The 27,479-nt window shown below is 48.9% G+C and overlaps 1 protein-coding gene across 1 annotated transcript in view; it reads right to left on the bottom strand.

Moving 5' to 3' along the window:
- LIMD1 (LIM domain containing 1) overlaps positions 1-27,298 on the bottom strand; it is a 35,713-nt gene extending 8,415 nt beyond the window's left edge. Inside the window, exons 1-5 of the mRNA XM_056335566.1 lie at positions 25,909-27,298; positions 15,361-15,462; positions 3,954-4,021; positions 2,595-2,657; positions 1,001-1,131 (exon numbers count right to left, since the gene is read on the bottom strand). Coding sequence (XP_056191541.1) covers positions 1,001-1,131; positions 2,595-2,657; positions 3,954-4,021; positions 15,361-15,462; positions 25,909-27,064 — 1,520 coding nt within the window. The 5' untranslated portion in view covers positions 27,065-27,298. The remainder of the gene's footprint in view (positions 1-1,000; positions 1,132-2,594; positions 2,658-3,953; positions 4,022-15,360; positions 15,463-25,908) is intronic.
- Between the last annotated feature and the right edge of the window lie 181 nt (positions 27,299-27,479).

Raw genomic sequence — 27,479 nt, 5'->3', positions numbered from 1 at the left:
AAAGCTTTGCATCCTGAGATCATAAACGCATTTCAGCATTGACTGTAAGTAATCCTTAGCACACATTGCTCCATCAGGCAAAAAGAGACCTTACATTTCACACAGTGCCAGAAGAAAACCAAAGCCCCCTGAAAAATTCTTGGCTGCTACTGAGAGATTTGGAAGAGAGAATGAAGAGAAACTGGGCAGAACCATCCCCAGAAAAACATATCAAAAGAAGTGGCAGCTCTGGGGCAGGAAACCTCAGATAAAATACTGCAGGACTGCATGGTTCTTTAGGGCTTTATAACACAATGTAACATGATAAATAAATAACTAAATTAAACTAAATTGCAAAGACATATGCATCATTTCAGAGCAACAGTGGCACACGGAGGTAAATCTAGTTTTGGCACAACGCAGAACCGCTCCAGGGGCTGCCTGAGCAACACGTAATACCCTGCCTGCTCAGAAAATGGAGCAAGGAGCAAAGCAAGTCAGAAGGACACTCAAATTGTACGCAGCTCTAATATCATAACTACCAGCTAAGAGCACAGCCGTTTTATCTTACTGTCTAAATGACAAGTGAGTCTTTAAGTGGATTTATCAGTCGTTTAATTTAGAGCTGGGTAAGTTCTGCTTTGCAGGCTCGGTGGCGATTCTTTAAAAGTGAAACTCTGCCCCTCAACTATTCAAAAAGTAACCCACACTGATTTCCACAAGCATTCAGTCTTACCTTAGAGCAGACTAATTTCTTACCTCACTGAACACTTCATGAGCACTATTTCTCACTACCTGTGCTTTGCAGAAGGGGCAGCTGAAGCCTAGGCGTTAAATGACTTCCTCAGAGTTACACAGGAGTCAATGACAGGACAAGAGGAGACATTAGGAATTTCTAGGGTCTAGCCCCATCCTCAAACTTCTAGCTTCTAACCCTGCCCCTGTTTTACTAATCCACACTTCCCAGCTAGCTGAAAAGCTAAATTAGCTTGTGGACCTCTGCTGTTTATTTTGTCCTTACTTGTGGTAATCTCTGACACAGTAGATTTTGTTTTCAGAATCTACGGTGAATGGCACACCATCCAGACACTCATTGCAGACCACACATCGGAAGCAGCCTGGATGATATGATTTCCCTAGAGCCTGCAGGATCTGTAACAAACCAAGAGACAGGAAAAATGCATGTGAACAGCCAATAAAGGTAAAAATAATAAACACACAGCTTTATACCAGACAATGCTGCATATTGATCAGCAGGGCTGTGTCTTTTTCTAGGCACCTCATCTGAAAAATGAATTAACAAGGATGGAAAGGGCAGCTTGAATCAATATGTATCACCTGGTTCCAGAGAAATGAGTTATTAGCATGGGTAAGAGAACAATTCAGAGTCTCAGTCAAGGTATTTAGCCTTACAAAGGAAAGAAGTGACAGAATTTAAAGGAAAGCAAAAAATTTTTGAGGCCAACAGGTAGACAATGCACAAGGTAATACATACCAAGCCAACAAAAGGAAATACATCTTTATATTCTCCATGAGAGGCTGCAACAAATACTATTGCCAGGTTTTCATAATTCCTTAGATATCAAAGACCTTTGTACTTGCTAGCCTGGCTTTCTAATTAACACAGATCATGGAAACTGTGTAGAACTCAATAGCTGCAATTCACCTGCTAGCTTTGGGGCAGCAATTACGACCTAGAATACCATGGTCCATCAGCTGAGCGATCAGACTTCGGAGTATAAAGTAGCTTTTCTCACTTTATATGCTTTCCAGTGTAAACAGGAAAGCAAAGACTATTAACAATAAGCATGAGAAAATCTTGGAAAGCGTGCTGTGAACTGACCATCCAGAAATTCCTAATTTCTTTGCCTCAGCTGTAGTTATACACCACCACCTACATGATCATGAATTTGTCCCCCTCTGAACCACCCAAAACTGAACGCTGCCTGGTGCTGGCTAAAGGCCAGCTGATCCTCAGAGCTGTGACCTGCTTTGTGCACATCTTGAATGGATGATACCTGTTGTAAGCTCATCAGAACCACCTGCTTCAGCAGGATGTCTGCACATCTACCGAAGAGTTTGCAAGGACTCGGGCAGATCTGAACAGAGGTCTGGATCACATACTCTGGGTCAAACCTGTTTCCCACAGTATCAGCACCCACAGAAAATGGCAATGAGACAGTAGCTTCACCCTGAAGACACAGGGGAAGCCACAGCTTGGCTACAAGGAAAGACAGGCTCAGCAGAGCCATGCCGATCCTCCACAGCAAAGGAGCACTGCAGAGGCATGGCGCTTCTGAGCAGGAAGCACCAGCAGATTACAAATACACTGTCCAGGAAAGCCCAAAAGGGGATGAAAGAGCTGAAGGCTCTATTGTTCAGCACGCCCTGATGACAGGCAGAGCAGCCTCTGCACCTCACACAGGAGGGTGCCAGCTTCACTTCTCAGCAAAAATCAACAAAAGCCTTAGTGGATATTTTTTCTGCCACCAATCTCACACTAGACAGACTACCAGATGATAACAGACAGTACTGGATATGAATATATTTTGCTTTTGATGCATTCTTCTAAAAAGCCGTGGGATTTTTTTTCTCCTAAAGCAATTATCACTTACCATGTCCATTATCAAATGACCACAAATGAAACACCTGTCTGCTGACTGCTGGAAACCAGAATACTGCAAGGACAAAAACAGAATTCACTTAAAATTTCACAAGGCTAGTCGAGCATAAGCAAAAGTGCATTGCAGGGTGTTATTTGCACGGCCTTTTTCTATACTTCTTCCACAAGCTAAACTATCCAGTGCTTTTTTTCAGTACATGAAGCTGTGGATGGATCTCCAGAGGATGTTCTATAAAGACAGCAGACTTCCAGTGTTCAGAGGGAGTACGAGTTCCTGTAACTTCCAAGTCCTAAATTTAAATTTAATTAGGTATAAAAGTAAATACCATAAATGCACATGCAAATAAGGCATTTACTGATCAGACTTACATGCTTATTTGATGATGTGAATCTACAAGCCAGGAACTACTTGTGTTTATCACATTCATATCACAATATCTGTATATATAGGCTTGGGAAACCAAATTCTTCCTTTGGTTACACTGTCATAGGTCTACTAAAGCTTCTCCAAGGTCAGTGGTGTTGTCCCAGCTCCCTGTTAGGGTAACAGCCACATTTGGCCCAGAGCAACTTTTTTGGTGCTGTTGCTGAGATCTAATGGTGAGGAACAGCCTGTCATGTCCATGACATGCACCTCAGGCACAACACATCCTCTGTCTAAGGTTTCAGTCCTGTCTGAAGGGTGGAAAAATGAAGTGTTTTATACGCATTTAACAAATCCTTCCATTTTCAGCTTATATAGAATATACTGATGAGAGCAAAGATTAACTCACTTCTCTCTGACAGAAATTACTAGACTTCTCAATAAGTGGGCAAATATGACTTTCTCAAGTCCCAATGAAGGCTTAATCTATCAGGACTCACGGCAGAAGGGTATATGGCTTTTTATCTCCACCAGCCAAGGACAGGACTGTGGGGCTGCTTCATGCTCAGGTACGTTCACACAAAACCCATTGAGGGCAATAGAAAGATATTTATTAAGAAGCCCAAGCAAACCCAGTTCATTGGAAAGGGAAATTCACTCATTCATTCTTCCGTAGCCATCCTTTTCACTCCTGTCTCCACAGCACAGCCACAGAGACATGCTTTGAAGGAGCCACCACAAGAGATTATGGCTTCAACTAGGGGCCGTGTGCTGCAAAACCATGGCCTCCCAGCTTGGCTGTTTCCAGCACCACATGTGGGCAGCCACCATGGTTGGGGCTGGCCCTGGGTTAATGGTGGAGAGAAGGGTCTGGCAGAATGCCGGACTAGAGCTGTGTGAAGCACAAGTAAAGCTGACAGGCAGAAAGGCTGCATGTCTGCCGGGGAGGCTGAGACATGCTAGCACAAGGGTCAGCTGCATGCTTACCAGGAAATCTTCTTCACAGAACACCTTGCCATTGACAAAATAAAAGGCTTTTCCTCTCAGCTTTCGACCTGAGGAAAAAATGCAAAAAAAAGAGAAAGGTCAGCAGAGAGCAGGGAGAAGACAACAAGGACATCCAAGCACAGCTGCTGCACAGCTGTAGAGAAGCACCCAACCCAGCACGGGTCTTCCCAGCCTCCAGCCCAACTAACCCCGTCTCCTCTTCCCCTGGTGATGGCTGATGAATGCCCATCACTGGATCCAGGTAACAGTTCCACCTCTGGGTGGGAGGGGGTAGCTTTGCAAGCCTGGACCACCTCCTGGCAGATTACAACATGAAATAACAACCTGGTGGCCAGAGCAAGTGAGGGTACTCTGACTCACACTGGAAAACAGCCCAGGAGAAGAGCAAGGAGGAAAGAAGAAAGGGCATGCAGAGAGTGATCCATGCTTGACGTCCTTCCTCAAAATGTCACACCAATGCTGTTTCACTAGAAGGTGCTTTCAACTGGCAGCTGCCACGTAAGCCACTGAAACACCCAGCAACCTGGTCTTCCCCCAGCAGAGCACAACACTGGAGCGCTCACCACCAGCACATTTGTTACTGCAGCTGCCAACAAAAGTTTGAAACCATTTAAAGAATATTTTTTTTCAAACCAGAACACCGTAACAGAAAGAAGATGACAAAGGTTTTTCCAAGAAAGGACTCTACATATGGGGAAGATTTATATTTACTGCAGATTTTGTATTTGAGCCTCATATTCACCATCTGTTTTCAGTTCCACGTAACTATGGCAATGCATGCTCAGGCTGCTACCACCTCTCCTAAACGCCCTGCCTTCCCCCCAGAGAAAAGGGCCAGATTTTGTTTGTTCATAAAAAGCTGCTCCTATCTCTTACTCTTTGCAGCCCAGTTCCCCTGTTCAGCCAGGGGGTTGAATTGCAGCTGGGCACCAGAGTGGCTCTGCCCGTGCTGCTGGGCCAAGGAGCCCCAGACACGTGCCTGGAGGCAGCAGCACCCCGGGCAGGGCGAGCAGGCTGCCCGGGCACAGCCGGAGCTGCGTGCTTTCAGGAACCTGCCAGGCGCTGCTGGAAGGGAATCAGAACTGAGACAAGGGGGCCCCCAGAAGCCTCCTGCTTGATATGCTACACGTGGCAAGCATCATTAAAAAAAGTGATCATCGGCTGCCGGGTGGATGTGGACGACACGCAGGACTGGCCTGGAGGTCACATTTCGGTGCTTTCTGGCATGCACCTACCTGGCGGCCTTCAACGAATAACCACGGTGCCTGCAAAGCTTTAAGAAAAGGAGGAAGCCAAGTAAAACCACTTCGGTAAACTACAGTTTTTACTGTCTCCTGAGCACGCCAGAGGGCACTCTCCGGCTGGGAAACAGCTCCCGCCGCTCCTTGGGAAAGGGAGATGCTCCGGTGAGGTTTTGCCATGAATTGAGCCAGCCCAGCGTTCCCCAGTGACCCTCGGTGCCCTGGCCAGGTTTCAGCCAGCCAGGCAGGCGGAGGCCGCGGCAGCTGCTTCGCAAGGGATGAAGCCCCGTTTGCACATGCAGCAGCTTCGTGGTTAAGCTGCAGGCGTTGCTCAGCCACGTGTTTACCGGCAGCGCGGGAGCCAGAGGCACCCCAGCAGAGTCCTCATCCCCCATCCTCCTCTAACCCCCGCTGGGGACAACTGCGCTACCCGGAGGTCAGAGATGAGTCGGGGCACCAGCCCATTGCTGCAGTGACGCAGGCATCGGATGGGACATGGAAGAAAACCCAACAAACCCAAAAGCATCCCACTCCGATTTCTCTCACCCACCCTGATGCTTTGCCAAGGTTGCCAACACCGAAATAAAAGGTACTTAATCTTGGATGTGTTAGCTTTTGGGCTCATAACCCAGAGCGTGTATTTGTAAGATAACCCCCGCTCATGCCTGACCATGCACGGGGAAGCCCAGCACGCTCGCCAGCAGTTGCAGGGTACCAGCTCCTGAGGAGGGGAAGGAGAAGCATGGGGACACCCGGGATTTGCAGCACCCTTGTCAATGGTGGTCCTAAGCAAGTTAACAACAAGCGTAATACGCCAAGAAATACCCCTGAAAATCTCCCACTGATTTAAATATACCATTGGGATTTGGCGCTCTTAAAAATCAAAAACAAACAAAAACCATTTAACTTTGATTTTAAATTCTGCAACAGTGTGGGCTGCAGTTCAGTGCAATAAGCAGGTGCCCAGACAACTTTCCACCTGTATGCAATGCCTCTCCTTAAAGACAAGCTGGCAGTGGTGAGGAGCCATGCAACGAGGAGACGCTCCTTTGGATGAAGGCCCTGGCTGGTGCATGAGCAGCAGCCGTTCAGCAGAAGGGATGAGGTTTGGATCGCTGTCACCACACCACTCTTCACCGGTGACAAAAAAAACATCTGCCAGCCATTCTGCACCCGGTGTATTTTTAACCCCATGACATTAGCAGGTCAAGACTGATGGCAACAGACCTTCAGAAAAGGTGCCACAGCCAGCACACTGCGCCTGGGCTTCTGTTGTACACTCTTTCAGCAGAGGGATAAACCCCTTCTTTATAAAGGATTTATAATCTGGCTGTTGGCATTACGTGGGCCCATGAAGAAGAGATGCTGACACCAAGAACACTTTGAGGGAAGGGCGGAATGATTTAATTACTTTCTTTAGGAAAGAGGTGGTCATTTTAAGTATTTTTAGCTCCTTTCCACAAATCTCTTTAAGCCCCTGTCAGAAACGTAACTGGGAATTTGCCAAAAACATGGGTAATCAGGTAGCCCTGCAACCACTGCAGGAGTGGTGCATGCAAACAAGGCCAACTTCTTTCTCTCAGCCTCTCCCTGCCCACATCAGAATGGACTTCTCCCAATGTTCCTTGGAGGTAAGGAAGCATCTCCTCATCATACATATGGGAAAGCAAGATGCAGGAAAAACTCACTTCCCCAGGCTGCGGCCACACCAGTAAAACAAACAGCACTGGGACTGCCCCACAGCACAGAACAGCGTGGCAGTGGCTTCTGTCCCTGCGCTGAGCTCCCTGCCATGGACAGTGCCTTAAATTAAACAAGTCCCTCTCAAAAGCGATACTTCTGGCTGTGTGCCTGCAGAGGCTGGCATAGGTTTCACTTGAGCACAGGGATGCTGTTCACCGAAAGGAAGGACTGAGAACGTAAATGGCATATAAGGAATCACACATTGGTCACTGCCTGGTTCAAACATACATCGCTATAAACATGCATCACGATGACTACAGAGACCATATCCTTTGATAAACCCATGAATATCAATGCATGGCTTGCTGCTTTCAGGATCAATTGCTCTGCTACATGCCTTAAGCTGCTGGCTCCTGACCATATTTCACTTTCACTTCACCCTGAACTTAGCTAATCTCTCACCCCAAAAAATTCAGACAACTAAAATTCTTCAGCATTTCAACCCTACCCTCTTCACTCCTTGTTAAAACCTTTTTGTTCCTCTCCCTCACAGGAAGTTTGAGCCCTGAGCTTTTATGTACTGCTCATCCCTAACACATCTGTCTGATCTGTTTAGCTGTGGGACCTTCAGGATGACCTCAAGGTCATTTCAGCACCAATTTCAGAATATTTCAAGCTTAGTCACTACTGCCTCTGTGCTAAAATAAACACACTTTGCTTAGCAGGTGATAATAGGCATACCATCAGGCTCCACTCCCAGGATGCTGGTGCTTTTGCCTATCATTTTCTCAAATGACAGCTCCCTCCTTTTGAAGTTCATAGGGAGAGGGATTTGCCAGGGACTTGCAACGGCCATAGGAGAATGCTGGGAGATGCATCATTTGCTTGCTGGGGACCTGGACCCAACTTTCTCTTTTGAAGTTGTTTTTCCATTATTTATTAAAAAGACAATGAGGTCACAAACCCATGTTCAAAGACAAGAGATTGCTTTCAATGCATATAATGGTACAGGGCCACGTCTGGATCCCAGGGCTCTACGGGGATGCACAACCAGGACCCTGCCTTACTGGGGAGGCAGTGTGGACCTCACTTATCACTTATCTAAGCACTGTGGAGCTCCCTGCGGTATCTGCACAGCGGATTGGCAAGAATCACTGCAGACCAGCAGCTGCTTCTTGGTCCCTTCCATGCTGACAGCCCTGGGCCTCTGTCATTATAAAAATCAGTCCTTCTTAAACAGCACCACAGCTGTAAGATAAATTTGGACATGTGATCACTAATGGCAGGTTAAATACAAAAGGATTCCAGGTTTTAAAATCACTGAATGTAACCTCCTGACACATTAGTGGGACGGCAGGCTGGAAAAAACATCCATCTAGCTTCTAAGGATTGAAACAAGCTCCTCCTCAGTTCCAGGTGGCTCGGGCTCAATCTGCAGTCCTTACCCTAGTTTTAATTTCTCCCATGTAAAGCTGCAAGGAGGTTCAGATCAAAGAACCTACGCTGGTCCGTGCACACTGTGCAGGCAGTACAACAGGTGCAGGCAGAGCCCAGAGACCTTGGCTCCCCCATTCCATTCAAAAGTCCCTGCTGCCCACAGTTCAGCATTACGTGAGACCCACCAGTCCCCAGCCAGCACATGCACTTTCGGAGCCCTCCATGGATAATCTGCTGACAGGCAGTATGGTGTCTTACCACGTGCAGCAGACTAGGTCAGGCATCAGAGAGCTTTACTTAATTTCTGCCATCTGTCCCATTTCTGTTGGCCACCATTAAAGCAGGATGCAGCACTGAGACTGACGTAGCAGTGTCACTATTTCCAATCCGCTCTTAAACTGGAGTTGCAAGAAACGGTCACTTAAGATGCCTGCACATCCTCCAAATCAGGTAAATTCAGAGTGTGATCAACCAGCAGTTATCCCAGGTCAGACCAAAGCTTTGGTGAAACTGTAGGCAAGAGGGTAGGGTATCTGTTAGAAGAAACTGTGCTAGGATACAGTAGTAGCTCCATTACCATGTAAGATGTTCAGTCTGTCTTTCATCTATACCAGCTGTACTGTACAATTGCAAAAAATGCCTTCTGTGCTCTCACCACACACTTGAGGCAGTAAAAAAAAAACCAACCACCAACAAAAAAAAAAAACAAACCACCAACTTTGAGAAAAAGATCTAATGTCTGCAAGCCAAAAGCATGTTCTGGCACACGTAAGAGGAGGTCAGCTGCCTCTAACGGCAAAGAACCACAGGTGAAGTCAGAAACGGTTCCTCAGAGGGAAACACTGCTAAACCACAGTAAGCCACACACAACTGAGCAACATCTCTCCTTTGCTGACGGCAAACCATTGCAGGAAGTCAAATGTTTTTCTGTTTAGGGAAAACCTCTAGAAGCTTCAAAATTCAGAGGTAAGATAAAGCCACCCTGGGACAAAGCAGTACTATCTGGCAGGTCCCTGCTGAGGTACCAGTTTTCAATCCAGTGCCCAGATGCTCTCTGCACCACTCGGGATAACTGCCCTGTTCCCCAAAACACACCCAAACTAGGCTGGCTCCCCACCCCATCACCCACCGACTGTCACTGAAATGTGTGGAGGCTCAGAGGAGGAAGAAGGAGAAAGCAATCTCTGTGTCCTCAGTGAATGCAACTCTGCATCAAAACTATAAGAGAGCAATTTTTAAATTCCTCTAGGTATGAAAGAGGCCTTAGTGCTTACTGAGCTGCTACTCAGAAGATTACTCACAGGTACCACTAAAACATCATAAGAAACCCCCTAAAATCTTTACAGCACAATTAACCCCATGTCTATTCTTAATAAAAAACAGTACTTTGAATATGACATTATAAAATAAAAAGACCAGAAAGACTGGAAATGTATTCCATTAAAGGTTTCAACCTTTTTTCTCACATTGTCCTAACGCCTTCAGAATTTCAGCCAGTACTAAAACACATGCAGCTGACTCAAACTACTAGCATACTGATAAAGCCCTGACCGCATCCCCTGTTGTGTGAGCTGAACGCTTGCACCTTTCCAGCAGGGATATCTACTGAGGACACCTGGACCATGCCAAGGCCCCTTCAGCTCAGACCCCAAAGCGCTACCACCCTGAAACCTTGGCCAGGAGAGGAACAAGTACTGCATCCTACCGTGAAGGCTGCCCTGGCATTTCTCACCTACAGCAAGCACTTCTTGTGCCAAACAGTGGGGATTTCTCACCAGTGAGCTGAGAGACTGAAGACAAGAAGTCAGCAAGAACAAAGCAGGAATTTAGACTGGAGCAGAAACACACACTGATGCCTTCCCTATTTTCCAAACTGTAAAACCAGGCATATCTGAATCTTTTCTGACACTACTTTTGGTAATTAAAAAAAATAAATAAATTACTACGTGGGCTCTGGCATGATAATTTTATTGAAGGGACGCTGAGGAAGGATTACGAGCAATACTTTGCACACTGCTTTGAAGATCTGCACATTTCTCACATGTGTCAACCAGTGTAGCGGGTTTATATCTAACTACAGGCGGTAAAGTCTGCCTCCACCAGAAGAGCTGGCAGTTTCTGCATCTGAAGATAACCATACACTCACCGTGGGGAAATTCACTTGGCAAGGCTGGCTGTCCTGCTGTCTGGGATTAAGTCACACTTGCAGAAAAAGGCAACTTTTTACTTGTAGAGTTATTTAGTGGTGCCAATAAAAAAAAAAGACACGGCCTTGTTGTTCCAGGGGTTACATACCAATACAGGGCATGCTTATTCAGAGTAATTAGCCCAAAGACACCAAGAGCTGCATTGCTCTAAGTAGCCGTGCTTTATAATCACTGCAGCAAGACTAATTAGCCCGAGCAGAGGGCTACGCTCGCAAATAAAACTGCTTTGACAGCTTAGCTACCGCGTTTAGTAAATGACCCTTGATACCTCTAAACACAACTACATTGTGAAATATTAAATGAAAAATACATATACCCAGAGAGTAGCAAGAGACAACCAGCTTGTGTGATTTCAAACTCTGCCACTGGAGCAGCAGCCTGTTACCCTTACACAGACATCATCATTAATCTGAGTTTACAAAAAAAAAAAAGAAAAGTAATGCAGTAATGTGACATGTCAAAGGTCGAATTCTGTAATCTGGCAAACATGCCAAGTTTCCACCTCTTTGCAATAAGGGGCCAAAAGCTGGTCCTTGTTTTGGCCCTTCCGTAGTTCAACATCAAATCCTCCTTCAAACTACCTTGCAATCAGTTCTTTCTTTCTGACTTCCTTCCTTGCCTACTGATTTCCTTCACAGTCATCACTGACACTTCCCTTGCACTTTTTTAGCTTTCAGATTTCCTCTGAGGACCAAGTAGCTCAAGTACAAGACCCTTATGGTCCAAACTACGCTTCTAGCAGAGTTTTCCAGGCAACCTGTGGCAGTTGGATATACGCCTGGCTGAATCCTAAAGAAAAAACTAACACACCACAACAGGTTAGAGCAATACTGTCTAGTTAAATTTATATCATTTATAAGGTATTTATATGGGCATATATATATACACATTTACTACCCAAATAATAAACACTGACATCTGGAAATACCTGCATCTTTTGTGTTCTGAGGAGGCATAAACTAGTGATTTAACTTAAATGGTTAATATGTAACAAACCATTTGATAATTATAACTGTTTGTCCAACAAAGTTTAAAAAAAAACAAACAAGACTGAAACAGACACCTTCAGCTTGCAGGAAATAGCTGTATGAGTTTCGAGGATGACTTTTTTTTTTTTTAACCTACTTTCATGGCCCTCCTGTAAAGCAAATATAATTTATTACTAATCCTACAGAAGGAGCCTGAAGTTTTTTCCTCTCTCTCTGCAAAAAGCTGTCTTGTTTGTGCCTCTGCCCTGTAACAAACATGAAGACAAATGAGAAATTTATGCCAAAGTAATAATTCTAAATCTGTTGTTTTGACCTCTAAGCCAAATTTTCTGCATTACATGCCAGTGGCTCAGATAAAACAGTACATTTTTTTTCCTGACAACTGAACCCTGTAATGTATGTGTAGCTCTGCTCAACAAACTGCTTTATCATTTATCTCTGAACATATGTGGTATTGGGAAACAAGGGTGTAGGAAATTTGGCACTACGAGGTATCACACACCCCTCCTCCTCAGACCCTGTTTTCTGTATCAGGGAGCCAACGCACATTTGGACACAAATTCAACTATAAGCAAAATTAGAAATCCCCCCTAAAAGGAGAACAGCAGGACAGCAGATATAAATATCTGGAGCACAATATGCTTTACCTTAATAGGTAATTTTCTGTATTTTATTTATTGGACTGGAGATATTCAGTGTTCCACCAGAGCAGAAATTTTAGGATTGAAATCATGAGCAACCTTGACTTCTCAAAGACAAATTTGCACTGGATGGTGTCCAAGATGAACTCCACTTGACCTCAAAAGCACTGTGTTTCAGCTGGAAACCAGAGTTTCCATATAGGCTGCTCAAGATGTGCTTTGCAGCTAGATAGACAACACCATCCGGACAAATATTTTGTTTCCTAGCAGATAAAATGGTCTCCTCACATTTACTGCAGTGGCACAGATGACAGAAAGCCGGCAGCCCTCTCTGGGTCAACAACAGGGCTGTGTGCCCTTCATCCCCGCAGCAGCTGGGGGACTGGGAAACCACCTCGGTCTTTGAAAAGAGGGATTCCCCTCGGGTACACTTGCTCCCTGAGCGCAGGGCAGGATGCTGTGTGCCACCCCAAGCACCAGTTAAACAGCCGCAACACGAAGAGGCTTTGATGAATCAGAAAGTCAGCCCATCTTCCCCTTTACAGCACAACAGGCCAGGCAGCAAAGCCCTGCAGCAAGAGACTGCAGGGGCAGTCCGTGCAGGAAACACCCCTCGGACTGGAGGGTTTCTTGTGAGCCTTGCCACTCATAGAGCTGCGTGCACAAGAGGGAAACACCGCTGCTGCAAGGGCCCCCCTCCAGCACTACCCTCCTCCCAGTGCTGGGAATCCCATGCCACCACACACCCTCCTCTCCGTCCATCCGTGTCACCCTGCCGCCCACTGCTGCGTCCACCTTCCACCTTAGTGCGGCCGCTGCCCCAACGGGAACAACTTGAGCCTTCATGAGTCACTACTCTCCTATTTCCCATTCTCAGCCTTTTTCAGACTTTTACCAAATACTTGTGATTTAAGGATGGAACCCTGTTTTCTTCCACAATACGTTCTTGGCTTCCTGAGCTTAACTCCAACATTCCCTCAGAGCATTCCTTACATGAATGTAGAATTACATTCCTTATACATGATAGTAGAATTGTAGAATTAGGCTTTTGATTACGCTCCCATGACTTGCATTCCCCTTTTTTATCTTGTATGGAAATACAGTATTTTCTACTCAGGAAAATATTATTATTGCTCCCCATCCTTTTGGTTTTTTTTTTCCCCTACCATTTTCCCTAGATTTTTTTTTCCTTACTTCCTATTTGAAACCCGTTGCCCCAGCACATCTCCTCAGCATATTTATCAGCTACAGCCAGGGTAAGAGCAAAAATTGACTTCACTTTGCTAAAGTTAGCTTCTTTCCATCCATCTAAGTCACCTGACACCCACACCTTTTTGTCTTGCACTGGAAGTCTTTGGAAAGGGCTTCCTTTTAGAATAAGCAGCAAATAGCGAACAGTGTTGAGCCTTCACAAACCCACCCCATCAGAAATGGGATTAAGCTATTTTTTAACCAAACACAAACACAAACAAACATAAATGGAAGTAACCACTGGTACCTCTGCAACTGCAAGTACCTCTCGCGCTGGTCTCCAAATAAAGAAGGTAAAATCTGTTCTAAAAGGAGGATTGAAAGTGTTTCTTTCTAAAGCACCAGTTGCGTGGTAGTAATTTTAGAAATTCAAGACAGCTCGAACGTAGTGCTGGATTATTTTTAACAGGAACTTTGTGTGAAAGGGCAGCTCAGAGACTGCCTGGCCACAGAGGTTGAGAGGTCTCTGAAGCAAAGCCCTGGCTGCAGCCACGAATCCACTCTACAGAAGATTTCAAGTTAATTTACAAGAGAGGACAAAAGAGCAAGTTGTTGACTTCTGAGCCTTTAGGGAGCTGCCACTATGTGCAAACACCACTTTTTCTTTTCAGTTTTCCCGCCTTTGGTCAGTCACCAGTGAAGTGCTCTACTGAAAACATAGGTGAGGCAAGGCAGCTGGTGTTGGACAGCTGGGAAATGAGCACAGTTCAAGGTTCAGCTATTATTAAAAAGTATACACATCTTTCTATATTTACTCCCACTTTACAGCTCCAAATAAAACACATGCAGTCCTGATGAGTTTACAACTCTAAATACAATGCAGGAGAAAACCCCTAAGACTCATCTGGGAAAACCAAACTCATGTATACAAAAGCATCAGATGGATATTTTTTTTCTGCTACCACATATACAGCTATGTTTCTTAAAATATGCTATTAGCCCTAGAGTTAAACATAACAAACCAGGAAAACCACTGTCTTACAATCACAGCTGTGATTTGAAATCAAGCGTGCTGTTCCTCACCCCAGTTCCATCACAGACGTCTTTGAAAAGCTGCTTAGGAGGATCCATACACTGCAGCGTGCTGTACGCTCCAGCAAACTTTAGATGTCGGTCTGACAAGTGGCAAAGAGGTCAGTGGGGCCAGCTGGAACTATTTACCCTGCTTCTCAGGCAGATTCCACAGAGGCTCATCATCACTGCTCCCAGCCTGATACCTCTGGCATAATAACCAGCTCCCTCCCTGCAATAACCAGCGAGCAAGCTGGCAGAGACATGCCCCCCGGTCTCTGGGCACAGCTTCATTCCTCCGAAGAAAGAACAAGCAAGATGTGTAACCTGAGTCGTTCTCATCATCATTTGACGCCTTGACTGCAGGTCCCTCAGAAAGGCAAAATGATTTTAGAGTAAAAGTAATGCACACGAAGAAAACACCATCACTGGATCGACTGCGCAGCAGTTCCACCTATAAAGGTGTCTCTGGCACTCGCAGAGCCCACTGCTGGCACCTGCGCCCTGCCTGCACTCACGGCATGGCACCGGCCCGGCAGCTCTCCCTGGGGTCTGCAGACTGAAAGACCAGGATGGCTGTACAGTTTGCCGTGACAAACAACAAACATCCACGTGCTAACTAAGGCATATTCACTGCCACTTTGAAAAAATACTCTTACAAGCAAGAAAATGTGGCTGTAACTGTGAGGCAGAGGAATGAAAACAGCCACCCCCCTTACCACGGCCAGCACAATCCAAAATATCTTTTCTACATGCCTTGCAAGAATCCTTTAAAAAACAAACAGAAACCACCACCATCAAGACATACAGCTGCAGCAGACTCCAGCCGGCAGATAATTCAATAACCACCTCCTTTCTTTTCCCCTTTACACCAGAAAAATGTTGAGCCCAAAGAGTGCCCCAGGGGCCCACACCGGGGTACTCACTGCAGGCTCCGCAGGTGAAGCAGCCGTCGTGGTAGAGGTTGCCCATGGCCTGACAAGCCTGGTTTGCTCCATACACCCCCTTGCTGCATTTCACACAGGTGCCTGGAAGAGAGAGGGAGACAAGAAGTCAGAAGCGGGACTCAGTGAGGCAGCTGGGGTCACCGGCCAGGTGACCACACCTGTAATTCAGCATTACTCAGCAGCTTAGGACCCAGCAGTTCACCAAAGCCATAAGATGTACACAACATCGGCGTCACCCACCCTAAGAGATGCTATTAAGAGCAGTCAGGATGGTCATCAGACCGCCACAGCAAAAGCCTTTTGCAAACAAGTAAATTGCACAAGAACAGCCCTGTCTGGCTACAGCGACATCTCCGTCCTTCCCCAAAACCTTTATATACATTTAAAACCACTTTTAAGGACCCTCCCAAAAGCTGGGGTGGTAGTAAGTGATACTCAGGGCTGTTCACAGACCGACAGTTTCTGCTATGTATTGCATAAAATAAGCTTGTTGGTTGCAACCAGCGTGAGGAAAACACACCTCTTCACTTAGCCCCTTTAAGTGTATTGATTTCAGACCCTGGTCGCATCTGCTGAAGGCCCTAAGGATTTCCCACCAAAACAGAGCTGGACTACCTGACACCTCCCTCCCTCCCCTCTGTCAGTCACATCTGAACACAGACCCAGTGTAGGCACTACGTACTGACTACATATCCCGCCCAGATGTTCCTCTGGCCTCTTGCAGGACAAGGCAAGAAAAAAGTCAGTTTTAAGGAGAGGACACCCACTGGTGGCAACAGCCGAGGGGGGCTGATACTCAGGCAGCCCTCGGGGCAAAGGAGAGCCAGGGAAAGCACATACAGCCAGCTTCTGGCTATAAGCTGTCCCAAGTGCAAGTCCAAGCTGCTCCTCACAGCCAGGCTTTTCCATCAGCACCATCACCTAAACAGCAGGGTCAGCTCCAGAGGAGGGACATGATCACGTTTAGCTCTTCAGCTCACTCTCTTGCTGGCACAGCCAAGCTCATTTCCACCAGCGCCCACCCCAGTGTGGGGCTCCAGCCCAAACCCCAAGCCAGACAGAGAGCAAAGGGTGAGGACTTCCACCTCACAAGGAAGCCTCTGCTCTGGGACCCTCCAGGAACAGACCTGCCTGATGGGGGATGGGAATCGTGGCGATGGGGCAGATGCGCCGTGGTGCGGGTGAAGAAGTGCAGGGAGAAGATTTTAGCACTGCAGGTTCACAAAGGGCGTTGACCTAGGGCCTCTCGAGTCTCACATTTTCATCTAAAACTATTTTACTGAGTTTCACACCCTTGTCAGCATCTGCTAGCAGGACCTGCTCCCTCCACCTTGCAGGGAGAAATGCAGCAAGGCCACCCAAAGCCACTATTAGTGGCTGCGGAGAGAAAGTCCTTGTCCAAGGAAAATGACACATCAAACCAGTTCACTTACTTCAGGCATTACACTGTGATTGCCACAGACTGGTTTTAAAGCAGCATCACCCTTCAACTACCTCGAAACAAGCAAGTTTAAGCCCTGTTTAAGCAAATAAACACAGTTCTACCCAGGACAGACAGTGTGAAGGACAAACAGATGATGTGCTTCTGCCTCTGGTTTGATAGGACCCTGCAGATGTAACTTCATCTCCAGGTCTATCCTTCCACTGCTGCTCAGTCCCATTTACACTGGTTCTTAAACTCCCTGGGGCAGGGACTGTCAGTCACGTCTCGTTCCTACTGGGCCAAGAAGAGGGACAGTATCATCCTGCTGGAGATCCTTAGTCATGCTGCGGTTAACAAAACTTCACTTCTTTTGGGACACCGCAAGCTCCACAGTAATTGGAACGGTCTGGTGAAAGTTGGGAAGAAACACGATGCACTTACGACAGTGCTGAAAACTAACTCCCAACTCCAGCAGCACCACACTGGCACTCCCAGGGTGGTTGACAACTCCCTCCTGCAGCTGATAGCTGCAGCTGCCAGTTTTCACACTACGGGGATAAAAACGCTCAGGACCCCTTCGCAGCAGCTCACACACGGCTGCTGAAAAGCAGATACTTCCATTTTCCCAGAGCAGACCTGGCGCTCGGTACTGCAGCTGCCCCTGTGCATTCAACCAGCATACTGAAAGCTGCCCTAGCACTGCTCCAAGCCCCGCTGCACTCACAGCCGGAGTTCACACTGACACAAACCTGGAGACAAGGCTGCAGACAATAATTAGTTACTCTGCTTTGTCCAAATTTGACCCGAGCTGAAATGCTAGCTTGGCCACGGGCCCACTTCAGCACGCAGACTGGCACCAAGTTAGCAAAACTTGCTGGTTCTTTTTGAACAAAGCAGATTTATCTCATTTACTGAAAGAAACATTTAAGAAAGCAAAAGATTAATCATGCAAGCGTTACAAAGCAAAAAAGAAAAGACGAAGATAAGAAAATTCAGCTTTTCAAATAGATATGTTCTCCCAGGAATGAGCACATTCAGCGGCAGCCTGAGGTGCTGCACAATCATCTGACACAAGAGCTAACAGCCACCTCACAAAATTCCAATTTGAACAACAGTGCCAAGCAGAAAGTTTTGAGAGCGCAAAACCTGCCAATTTTGCTGGTCGAAACCTTTCCACAACATCCACCAGGCTTTCCAGATAACCAAGGTATTTATTGCACTGCAAGCGCTGCATTCTCCCCTTCCCCGTGCCAATGAGTGGCTGCTCCAGAAAAAATTCACCAGCGTGCTCTGATTTCCTCCTTTCCAGAAAGCAGCCAGGTGACACTGAATATGGATGAGCAGCAAGAAGAAGTGGGAGGCAGAAGGCACAGCAGCTGACTGCACACACAGTGCACGGTAAAGATGCTGGCAGGAACCCGAAGCTGCTATAAAATACCCTAATGCAAACCCCATGGAGGGCAGAAACTGCCTCTGCTGCCTCCAGTCGATCCCATTTAGGCTCCGGAGCATAGGCACTGCCCCTGTGTTTTCCCCAACGGGACAGGTGACAGTCCAGCCAGGTCCTGCAGGAGCTGCCTGGGCTCCTGCATCCTTACCCAAATTTTCTTCCATCTCCTGCCCCTCAACCACACCCATCATCCTTCCTCCTTGCTTTCAGTAGGTGCTCCATTTCATCGTGATTAACCCTTCTATATCCACTTCTTTAAATATTTAGGCCCTCAAAACATGAAAACTTAAGTCACGGAATGAAAGGGCTTTTAAAATAAATCGACAATGTTGTCTGCAAAAACTATAATGTGCTAAATTACCCAACTATGTAATAAGCAGTCAAGCTATAAATATTTATAGCTGTGGCAAGGCTGACAACTGAAAAATGGCACTACAGCAAATCTATGTATAGTTTACGTTTTCACTTGTATCTGCTAAATCTTACTGGAAAGCCAATTAAATCTCAGTAGCAATTGGAATTATTCTAGAAATAAGTCTTTGCTTCTTCCAAATATAGTATGATGAAGTATTTTAAGCAACATACTTGAGCCTTCACCTCTGACTCCCAACACACCTGGCCTGAAAGGGGAAAAAAAGGTGGGTTTTATTGGCTTTTTCCTTTCTACTTCCCCCCCCCCCCTCCCCCTTCATTCCCTGCTGCCACAATGATCCTGTTCTTTCGGCTTAGACTGTGCAAGGAAAAACCAGTACCTGTTGCTGAGAGTGGCCAGTCACTGAGCTAGGCAACACATGTGCAAAGCCAGCCTGATGGAAGGCAGCACAGCATGAGCCACATCCAACCCCATCCTGCTGCAAACCAGACTCTGCACCCTGCTCCATGCCAGCTCCAGCGACTATTTCCCGAAACAGTGCTGAGCGTGCTTTCCGCTACCCAGGACACAGAGTTAAAATGTCAGCAGCATCAGTCCAGCTCCACATGCCGCTGACACTAGTCAGCGGTTCTGCGTAATTTTCTTGGCATAGAGCTGCTTTTAGCAAAAACTTCTGTCCTCAGCTCGAAGCAGGGGGATGCCGAGTAGCCACGGCTCAGCAAGATGCCCAATTTCTGCACTCAGGTTACTTTGCTGGAAGTAACAAGCGCTTATGCAAGCGCCAACTGGAGCAGACATCCCCCCTGAAATTATGGCTTTTAACTTCAGACAATGTTATTAAGGTATTATTAAAGAGAAAGAAAAGGCTGACAAGCCTGAAGCACCACACATGCACAGCACCGGTAAATCCATGCTCAAGCGCAGCGGCAGAATGGTAGCCAGATTTGGAAAGCGAAAGGGATGGAAATTGCTGATTTCGGCTCAATTTCTGCCGGCAGGGCAGCCGGGCTCCGGACAACAAAGAAATCTCTGTTCCCTTTCGCATCATGTGGCGAACAACCGCCTGCACTGCAGCTGAGCGCCTGAACAAAGGGACCTTTGGGGCAGAGCTGGGACGGACAACATGCCCTGTAAGGCACTTCCCGGCGCTCACCGTACTCCATCTCGGCACTGCAAACCGGGAGGTGGGCTGCCACTGGGAACAGCCTCAGCTCACAAGATCAAACAGGTCCAATGCAGACCTCATGGGCTGTCAGAAATGAAAGCGAACCCGGTGCTCGGTCTGAAATGCCAATCCCACCCTTAAAGTTCAACAAGTTTATTTCCATTCACTGCTGGACTCAAAGCCTTTAGAGACATTTTTTCCTCTAAGTGTTGCTGTTTCACGCTCACCAGAAGGAGGCTCCGTTATTTGCTATATCCCACTTGCTAAAAATTCAAGGCAAACCATGCTAAACAGCAGCATTTTCTGGGACTGGTCGGTATGGTTTATTTCCACGTGCCAGACATCATCTATCTACAAAGTTGTGGGTTTTCCAGCAGCATCCCCCTTCTCAACATCCAGGACAGCCAAGCTTTCCTACACGTGCTCATGGTTGGGTTTGCTATGCCTGTCACTTAATTTTGGAGAGCCAAATGTGATGGTGTGTTGCTTCAGTGGTGAGATTTCCATGCCAATCTGGTCCCAGATAAGAGTACAGCAGCAGGATGATTCTGCATGTGGCACGGGTCTGCATGTACAGCTAATCCAGAAACAACACTTGGAAGAGTAAGTCTGTCCCACCCTTCCACTTACTCCCATGCAAGCCACATTTCCACAATCAGCTTGACCCTTCTACAACACACAACTCTTTTTTTTGCCCTTTCCTTACAGGAGTCTGAATTTATGCTGAAGAACCCCCAGCTGCATTTGGAATAAACGCCCAGAGCCTTTGCGTGTAAAGAATCTGGTATCATCTTTCCTATCTGCCCAGACACGCAGGTGGTTAATTCAGAAGCAGACCCTGATGCCTCTTGGCAGAAGTGGAACCTTCACGAGGGCCCTCCCCGTCAGGGCAGGAAAGGGGAACAAGGTAAGGGGAAAGCTGGCACATGCCTCGTGAAGGTACAGCTTCGGCATTTCCAACCCACCTATTCATTGCAGGAGAACCAAGCACTCCACCTGCACACACATTTTTCAAAGACTGACCACTGAGAAAAGATTTCATCCTGTCATACCTAATGAGACGCTCAGTTCTTCACATTTTACCTCAGACCTCCTCCAGAACCTGATGCCGTCTCCCTGCGGCTCACCTTAACCAAGCCACTTCTCCATCAAACTAAATCAGACACATTGTGTGCCTCACTGTGCCGTTATCCAATACTGCGCAATCACTCTTGCCAGACAGCTGATTTCAAGGAGATACGGAGGCCCATGTGGGATCCAGTGCTTGGAAAACCTGGCAGTTTGGTCCCATTCACCACTGGGCAACTGGGTCATCACTCAATGGTAGCAAAGACGTACAGGTACTCCCTGCCCAAAGAACCACAAAGCAGGTAAATGCAATTTTTCTGTACTGTTTTTGCATGCCACATTCTTGACCTCTGACTTTGCTGTAGACAGTCACATACACACTGCCAGCAACGTACAAAAATGCCATCAAACTCACACCAGTGACATTTTAAGTACCCTATAGCAATGTCAGACACTATGTTAACTCCAGTGCCACATGAATGAGGCTCCTTATTCCTTTCAGTCTCCCCTGCCACAGTATCCTGGCTGAAAGGCCTATTGCTACTTTGCCTCAACTCCTTCCATTTTTTTTCCTTTTTGTAGATTTGTCCTTAGCTTGCAAACCCAGCTGAGCTCCCAAGAGGAAGGGAGGAGAAGTGCATACTGCTGTAATCTTGAAGAGCCATATCCCTGACACATACTTACTTGCTTCGTTCCTTGCAGTGAGATAAGCTTTGCAATCTGCACACACCCACTAGTCCACATGCCACAATCTTTCCAGCTTTTCTCATTCCACCAGGACCCACCTTGCCCTGCCACCTCTCCCTCCTCTCTGCTACAGGCTGGCATCTCCTTCCAGCTGTGGTGTTCTCCCGGGGACAGGCAGTGGGGGATGCCTGCACTCATTCCCAGTGGAAACCACACCATTACCATCAAGCACGTACAAAACAAACCTCAGAAAAACTTTCATTTTAACCAGAAATTCTCCACTTGGCAGCCCTGGAATTACCCTTGTTGCCACCAAAGCATCCTGGTGCACCAGCAAGGTTTGGTAAAGTCTGCACATGTGTACAGGCTTGAAGTTAAACAAATTGTGGTTTTGGCAGTGGTAAAACATTAGTGTTTTCACTAGGCACAAGACTTTGGAACAGCACTGCTGGCCTCCAAGCTGGTGACACCGATTCAGAGGCGCTGGGGTTCCAGGTCTTCACAGGGTTCAGCCATTTGGTTACTCCTCTGTTTCTGCCACGGGGAAAAGAAATCTGCAGACTTCGCTGTGAAATCTTCTCTGCCTGACTGCTGGGAAGCATCCCAGTATTTTGCTGCATAACGAGACACCTGGCGCGCTCCTAAAATACCTGTAGCTTATCAGCTCTGCTTAAAATAATAAGGAAGCCAAAATGCAACACCTAAAAAATACTTATAACTAGAAAACTATTTATAAAAATTGTTTTAGAAAAAGATCTTGGTAAGGGTGTAGATGGTCTTCATCAGACAGAGATTTCCATCTAGCTATATGAAATAAGCCCTGGTGAAACCACGATGCTACATGTTACACCTCTAAAAGCATCCACCTGCGCTTGCAGACCGAGGAACGGTGTGGTACCACAGGCACTGCTAAAACAAACGGTAAAACCTCGCTGCAGACCCTGGCACCTCTCAGCCAGGCCTCTCCCCTACCAAGTCACTTTCAGACAGTGCAGCCAGATGCTCGCTTTGCTTGTGCACCTGCCTGGCTCTCACCTGAAAACTCACCCAGCACCAGTCCTTGGGATGATGGTGCCTCACCTAACCCACCTGCCTTGCACTGGGTGGTGCTGGCGGAGCAGTTGCAACTCCCCCATTCCCTCCTGTTTAGTTAAAATTCCTGTTTGCCAAGTGGAAATGAAGGCTGGTGCATCCAAAGGAACACCACAGAAGATCAGTGGGATTCAGGCACCTCACTCCTGGGTGTTCCCTGGAAACAGTACACCAAAAACGTGAATACAACCTAAGCTGGCTTTCAGCGACACCACGCAGGGACATGGGGCCCCTTCTCTGCTGCGTGGGAACCAGCCTCTCCAGGAGCAATTTCAGGATTTCCCTCCCCAAGCTTAAGACCTGGGTGATACCTGAGACTCCCTACTTCCTCCTCGACAGCCCACATAAATCAAGTCAGCGCTTCAAAAGCACTCTTGGATAACCCAAATTCTTCCAGAGACACGTGTGGCTCATGCTGCTCACACATAGGCCGCTATTAATAAAAATAATAATTCTTGGCTTTGTTTGCTTCTTTCCTTTCACTTACACATACTCTGAGCAGACAGAAGTATTTTGTACAGCAAGCTAGTGCTGACAGATAACGAGAACCAGCCTGTTACTCCTCAGCAGAGCAGCCTACCTATTTTGCACCTAGCCCCAAGCTTACCCTTTCCCGGTCTTTCATTTACAAACACTCATTGTCACAAAGTAAAGTAAAAAGCAGCTCCTTTACTGTGATCAGAATTAAAAGTTCATGATAGGTATCTGGTCCAGACTGAAGGACTGTATGTTACCAAGATGGACAGACCTGTCTTAAAAAAAAATAATCCCCCTGTTACAAAAGCAGCACTCAAAATTAAGAGAGATGAAAGTATTTTAGATAAAACAATTTGGTCATTTGCACTTCAGTCCTGGTTTCGTTTCCTGGCTCAGATGTACTGTAAAGCTGCTGCATTAGACTTCCCTTTGCTGGGGAAAAGTCTGCAACAAAACAAACTGTTGATCATTTTTATCACTACTGCATAAAATAATTTGTTTTCCATCCTAAAGTTTGCTAGCTTGAGGGTAGGGCATAGCAAAGATAGAATCAGATGATCTGCTAGGTTTTTTGTTCCTCCAAAGGAAGTAAGGTAATTGCGAAAAAACGAAAACAAAAGTGAGAAAACAAGGGGGAGGAGGCCCAGAATTAAAATACCTTGGTACTTGCCCTTGGTACTTGCCCCGTCCTGCTCCTCCACAGGGCAGATCTGCTGAGCCTTCCCCCCCAGAGTTCAGGCTCCACAAAACTTTCCTTCTTCCTCTGCCGTGAGTACTACATCATTTCATTTTTCCCTCTCCCTCTCCTCCTTCCCGAATTTCTAAGACACTACATCCTGGTGTAAAACCTCCTGTCGGGAGGATGTCAAAAGACCACAACCACACCAGGGATCAGGCAGCCTCCATCCCTCCTCCCTCCCTGGGGCTCACCAATAACTCGGCCGCCTGACCAGCAGGACTCTGTGCTGCCAGAATTACTCCTGCTTCACTACCAATTTTTCACAGGATGAAAGCTTCCCCCTGGCGCTACCCCTCATTTTGTGACAAAACTGCAAAAATCTGACCACCTACTAGGTCCTTCGGCTTTCTCATCCCATCCCCATGCGCATTTTGGGCAAGGTATGATCCAGCTGATTTACTTGCATCATGAGGAGAAGACGCATGCAGTGGGGTCTGTTGAAGAGACCTCCGACATGTCTCCAGTGGAGCTGAATAATGCCACCTCCAGCAAAATACTCCCACTTTTGAGCACCACCTCCCAGGAGACTGTTGTCCCAACTCCATCTTTGTTACCATGGTGCTCCTTGTCACGGCACTAAGGCCCCCCTCGCCCCTGAGACAAGGCTCCCTGAGCTCATTCAAACCACATGCTGCCCGCGTGGGACAGAAAGCACCAAAACATGTTTCCAGGCCAAAACGCTCCAAGTACAGCAACTCAACACATCACTTTTCTGTGACAGAAGAAAAACACATCTGCCCTGCCACAAGGCTGAATCCAGCCTCAGATATTAAGGTAAACATCCCAGCACAGCCCTCTGCAGGCAAGTGCCACTGCCTGATGCGAAGAAACACATTTTGTTACGCAATTTGCAACTGAGCACTCAGTGGTCCCTCCAGCTGCGTCCCCAGAGACTGGTGTGAAAGCCATGGCTGCTCCTGTGTGCACAGACCACCGCCGAGCCACCCAACCTCACCAGACAGGACCCTGTGCAATGGCACCTGCGCAGCCTCAGATGCAAACTGTTCCTCTGCACCAGGTTGAGGAGTTTATTCTGCCCCCGCTTCTACTTCTGTGACAGTGGGTCTATAATCGTGAGGAAAAGCCATACGCTAGACCTGCTCCGTCATTCATTAAATTAACTGTGGAGTTCTCAGCCTTCCCAGCAACTTCAAGTTTCCTTCTCCCACAAGCTGAACTCTCTCACCCGCTATTAAATTGCAAAGTGGCACAGTAGGGAAAGGTAACACTTGATTTGCCCCTGACCTTCTGCCATCCTGGAGTAGTAAATCGGTTTAATCCAGCAGGACACTTAATATTCTTATTGGGAGATCCTCACATGTAAGCGGTCCTTTTTCACTGTCAAGCACCAGCAATAACCTCTGGGTCTGGACTACTTGCAGACCCCAGATTTAGGGAGGAATGTGCCTTCCACCTCCCATGCTGCCTTCAGGATACACCGATCCTCTCACAGCTGATGAGGACCAGCCCCTGGGGGTGGGGGGGGAAATCCTGGAGAGTCTGAGAAACCACCACCCCTTTCATCCCCAAGCAACTCCTCTTCGAGGGACCCCACAAGCATGCCCGGCCATGCCCACCTCCATGGAGGGTACCAGCAAGTCTCCCCTGAGCTCTGTACCCTTCTCTGCGCCCGCAGCGTACGCAGGCGTGACTCCTCTGCACGCTGACGGCTGCCTTCCTACCCACACGTGGTCAGGCAGCGTGCTTTTAAGACACAGAGAACCAGAAGTACTGTCAAGAAAAGTTAGGTGCCTCCCTGCAGGCAACGAAGGGCACTTCAAAAGACACTGCTCCAGCTTCTTCTCAGCGCTGCCCCCTACAAAGCTGTTAAACTACCTTCACCTTAAAATTTCATAGGATTAAAGAAAAAAAAGCATTGCAGGCGGAAGAACCTCCCGCGCCCAATAAATGCAAGTTAAATAACAAGCCAGCCAGCAACTGAAAAAGCACAACCAAGCGGGCGTATGGGCGGACACAACCCTGCAGGTGCAAACCCTGCAGCGACCCTTCGCAAGGAACCCTCTCCACACAGCCTGGCAGACTGCCTCCTTACCAAAGTAATCGGCCTTTGGGCGAGCGTCCATCTCCTGCTCCAGGCGCTGGGTCAGCGCCTCCAGCTTCAGCTCGGCCACCGAGGGCCCCTGCTCCGGCTGCGGGAGGAGGGTCTGGCAGGGCAGCTTCACCTTTGCCGTGCCGGAGCCCTCCGGGTGCCCAGCATCTGGCCGCACGGTGCTCGCACCCTCCGGGAAGAGCGGCGGCGGAGCGTGCGGGGCATGCGGCGCATCCGGAGCCGCCGGCCCGCGCGAGGCCAGGCGCGAGGAGCCCGGCTCGGGGCTCGCGCTGCCACCGTTGGGCCGGTGGTTGTGACCGTGGGCCACCAAGGGGCCGGCCGGGCCGGGGCAGGCGGCGGCGTGCTGGCAGTCCGCGCCGGGGGTGGCGAGCGCGGAGCTCGGGGGGAAGGCCGGCGGGACGCCCCGGTACCAGGGCTGGCTGCCCTCCCCGCCGGCCCCGGGGGCGCCGGGCTCGGCCGGGCCCGAACACCCGCGCGCGGGCTGCGCCGAGGGGGCCGAGAAGGAGGCGGACCTGTGCTGCGGCGGGGCGCCGGGGGCGCCCTCCTCCGGCCCCGCCGGGGGGCTCCGGGCGTGCGAGAAGGAGGAGGACCGCTGCCCGGCCGCCGTCGGGTCACGGCCGCCGCCGCCCCGCCTGGCCTCGCCGCCGTTCTCCTGCCCGCCGCGGCCGGCCCGGGGGTCGCCGGGGCTGCCGGCCCGCTGCTCCCCGCGGCCGGCGCCGGGCCGTGAGCCCCCCGCCCGGGGGGCCCTGTCGGGCTCCGCTTCCCAGCCGCGGCGCCCAGCCTGGCCGCCCGGGGCCTCGGCGCGCTCCCCGCCGTCGCACGGCCTGAGGCGCGGCCCCTCGGCGGCGGCGGGGGGCGGCTTGGCTCCCCGTGCCGCCGGCGGGCTGGGCCGGGGCGCGCCGAGGGCAGCCCCTCCGTTCAGGGCGGCCATCAGCATCTCCTCCTGCTGCTGCTGCTGCTGCTGCTGAAGGTGGATCTTGGCCATTTTGGTGGCGAAGACCCGCCTGGTCTCCTCAAACTCGGGGTTGTTGCCGGCAGCTTTGTCCACCCGAAAGAGACCGTCCTTGGAGGCCTCGTACATGTTGAGGTCTTCAATGAACTTGCTGGCTTCCAGACCCAGATCGTCGTACTTATCCATCCCGCCCGGCTTGGCGGGCTGGCCCCCGCCGTCCTGCTCCTGCCGCTGCTGCTCCCCGCCGGGCTCGGGCCACTGCCGGCACCGCCGGCCGCTCCGTCCCGCCGCGCCGCCGCGCTCCCGCCGCGCCCGTCCCCGACGGGGGCGGGACAGGGGGAGGGGGCGGGGCCAGGAGGCGGGGATGGGGCACGGCCCCGCCCCCGCCGCCGCGCCGCGCGTGGCGGCCGCCCGTCACCGGTCCGACGCGATGGCGTCTGCGGGCGATGGGATGAGGTCACGTGTGGGGGCGAAGACGTAAGGCGCGCAAGGAGCGCGCGGGGCGGGCGGGCCGGGTGGGGGAGGGGTGTTATTCCCCACGTCGCTCGCCCGCTACGGGCCACTGAGGAACCGCCACAGCGGCCTGAAACCCCGGGGCAAA

Source organism: Falco biarmicus, chromosome 4, assembly GCF_023638135.1.
Source record: "Falco biarmicus isolate bFalBia1 chromosome 4, bFalBia1.pri, whole genome shotgun sequence".
Classification (NCBI taxonomy): Eukaryota; Metazoa; Chordata; class Aves; order Falconiformes; family Falconidae; genus Falco; species Falco biarmicus.
The sequence above is the reverse complement of the archived record's forward strand: the minus strand, read 5'-3'. Positions and strand labels throughout refer to the sequence as shown.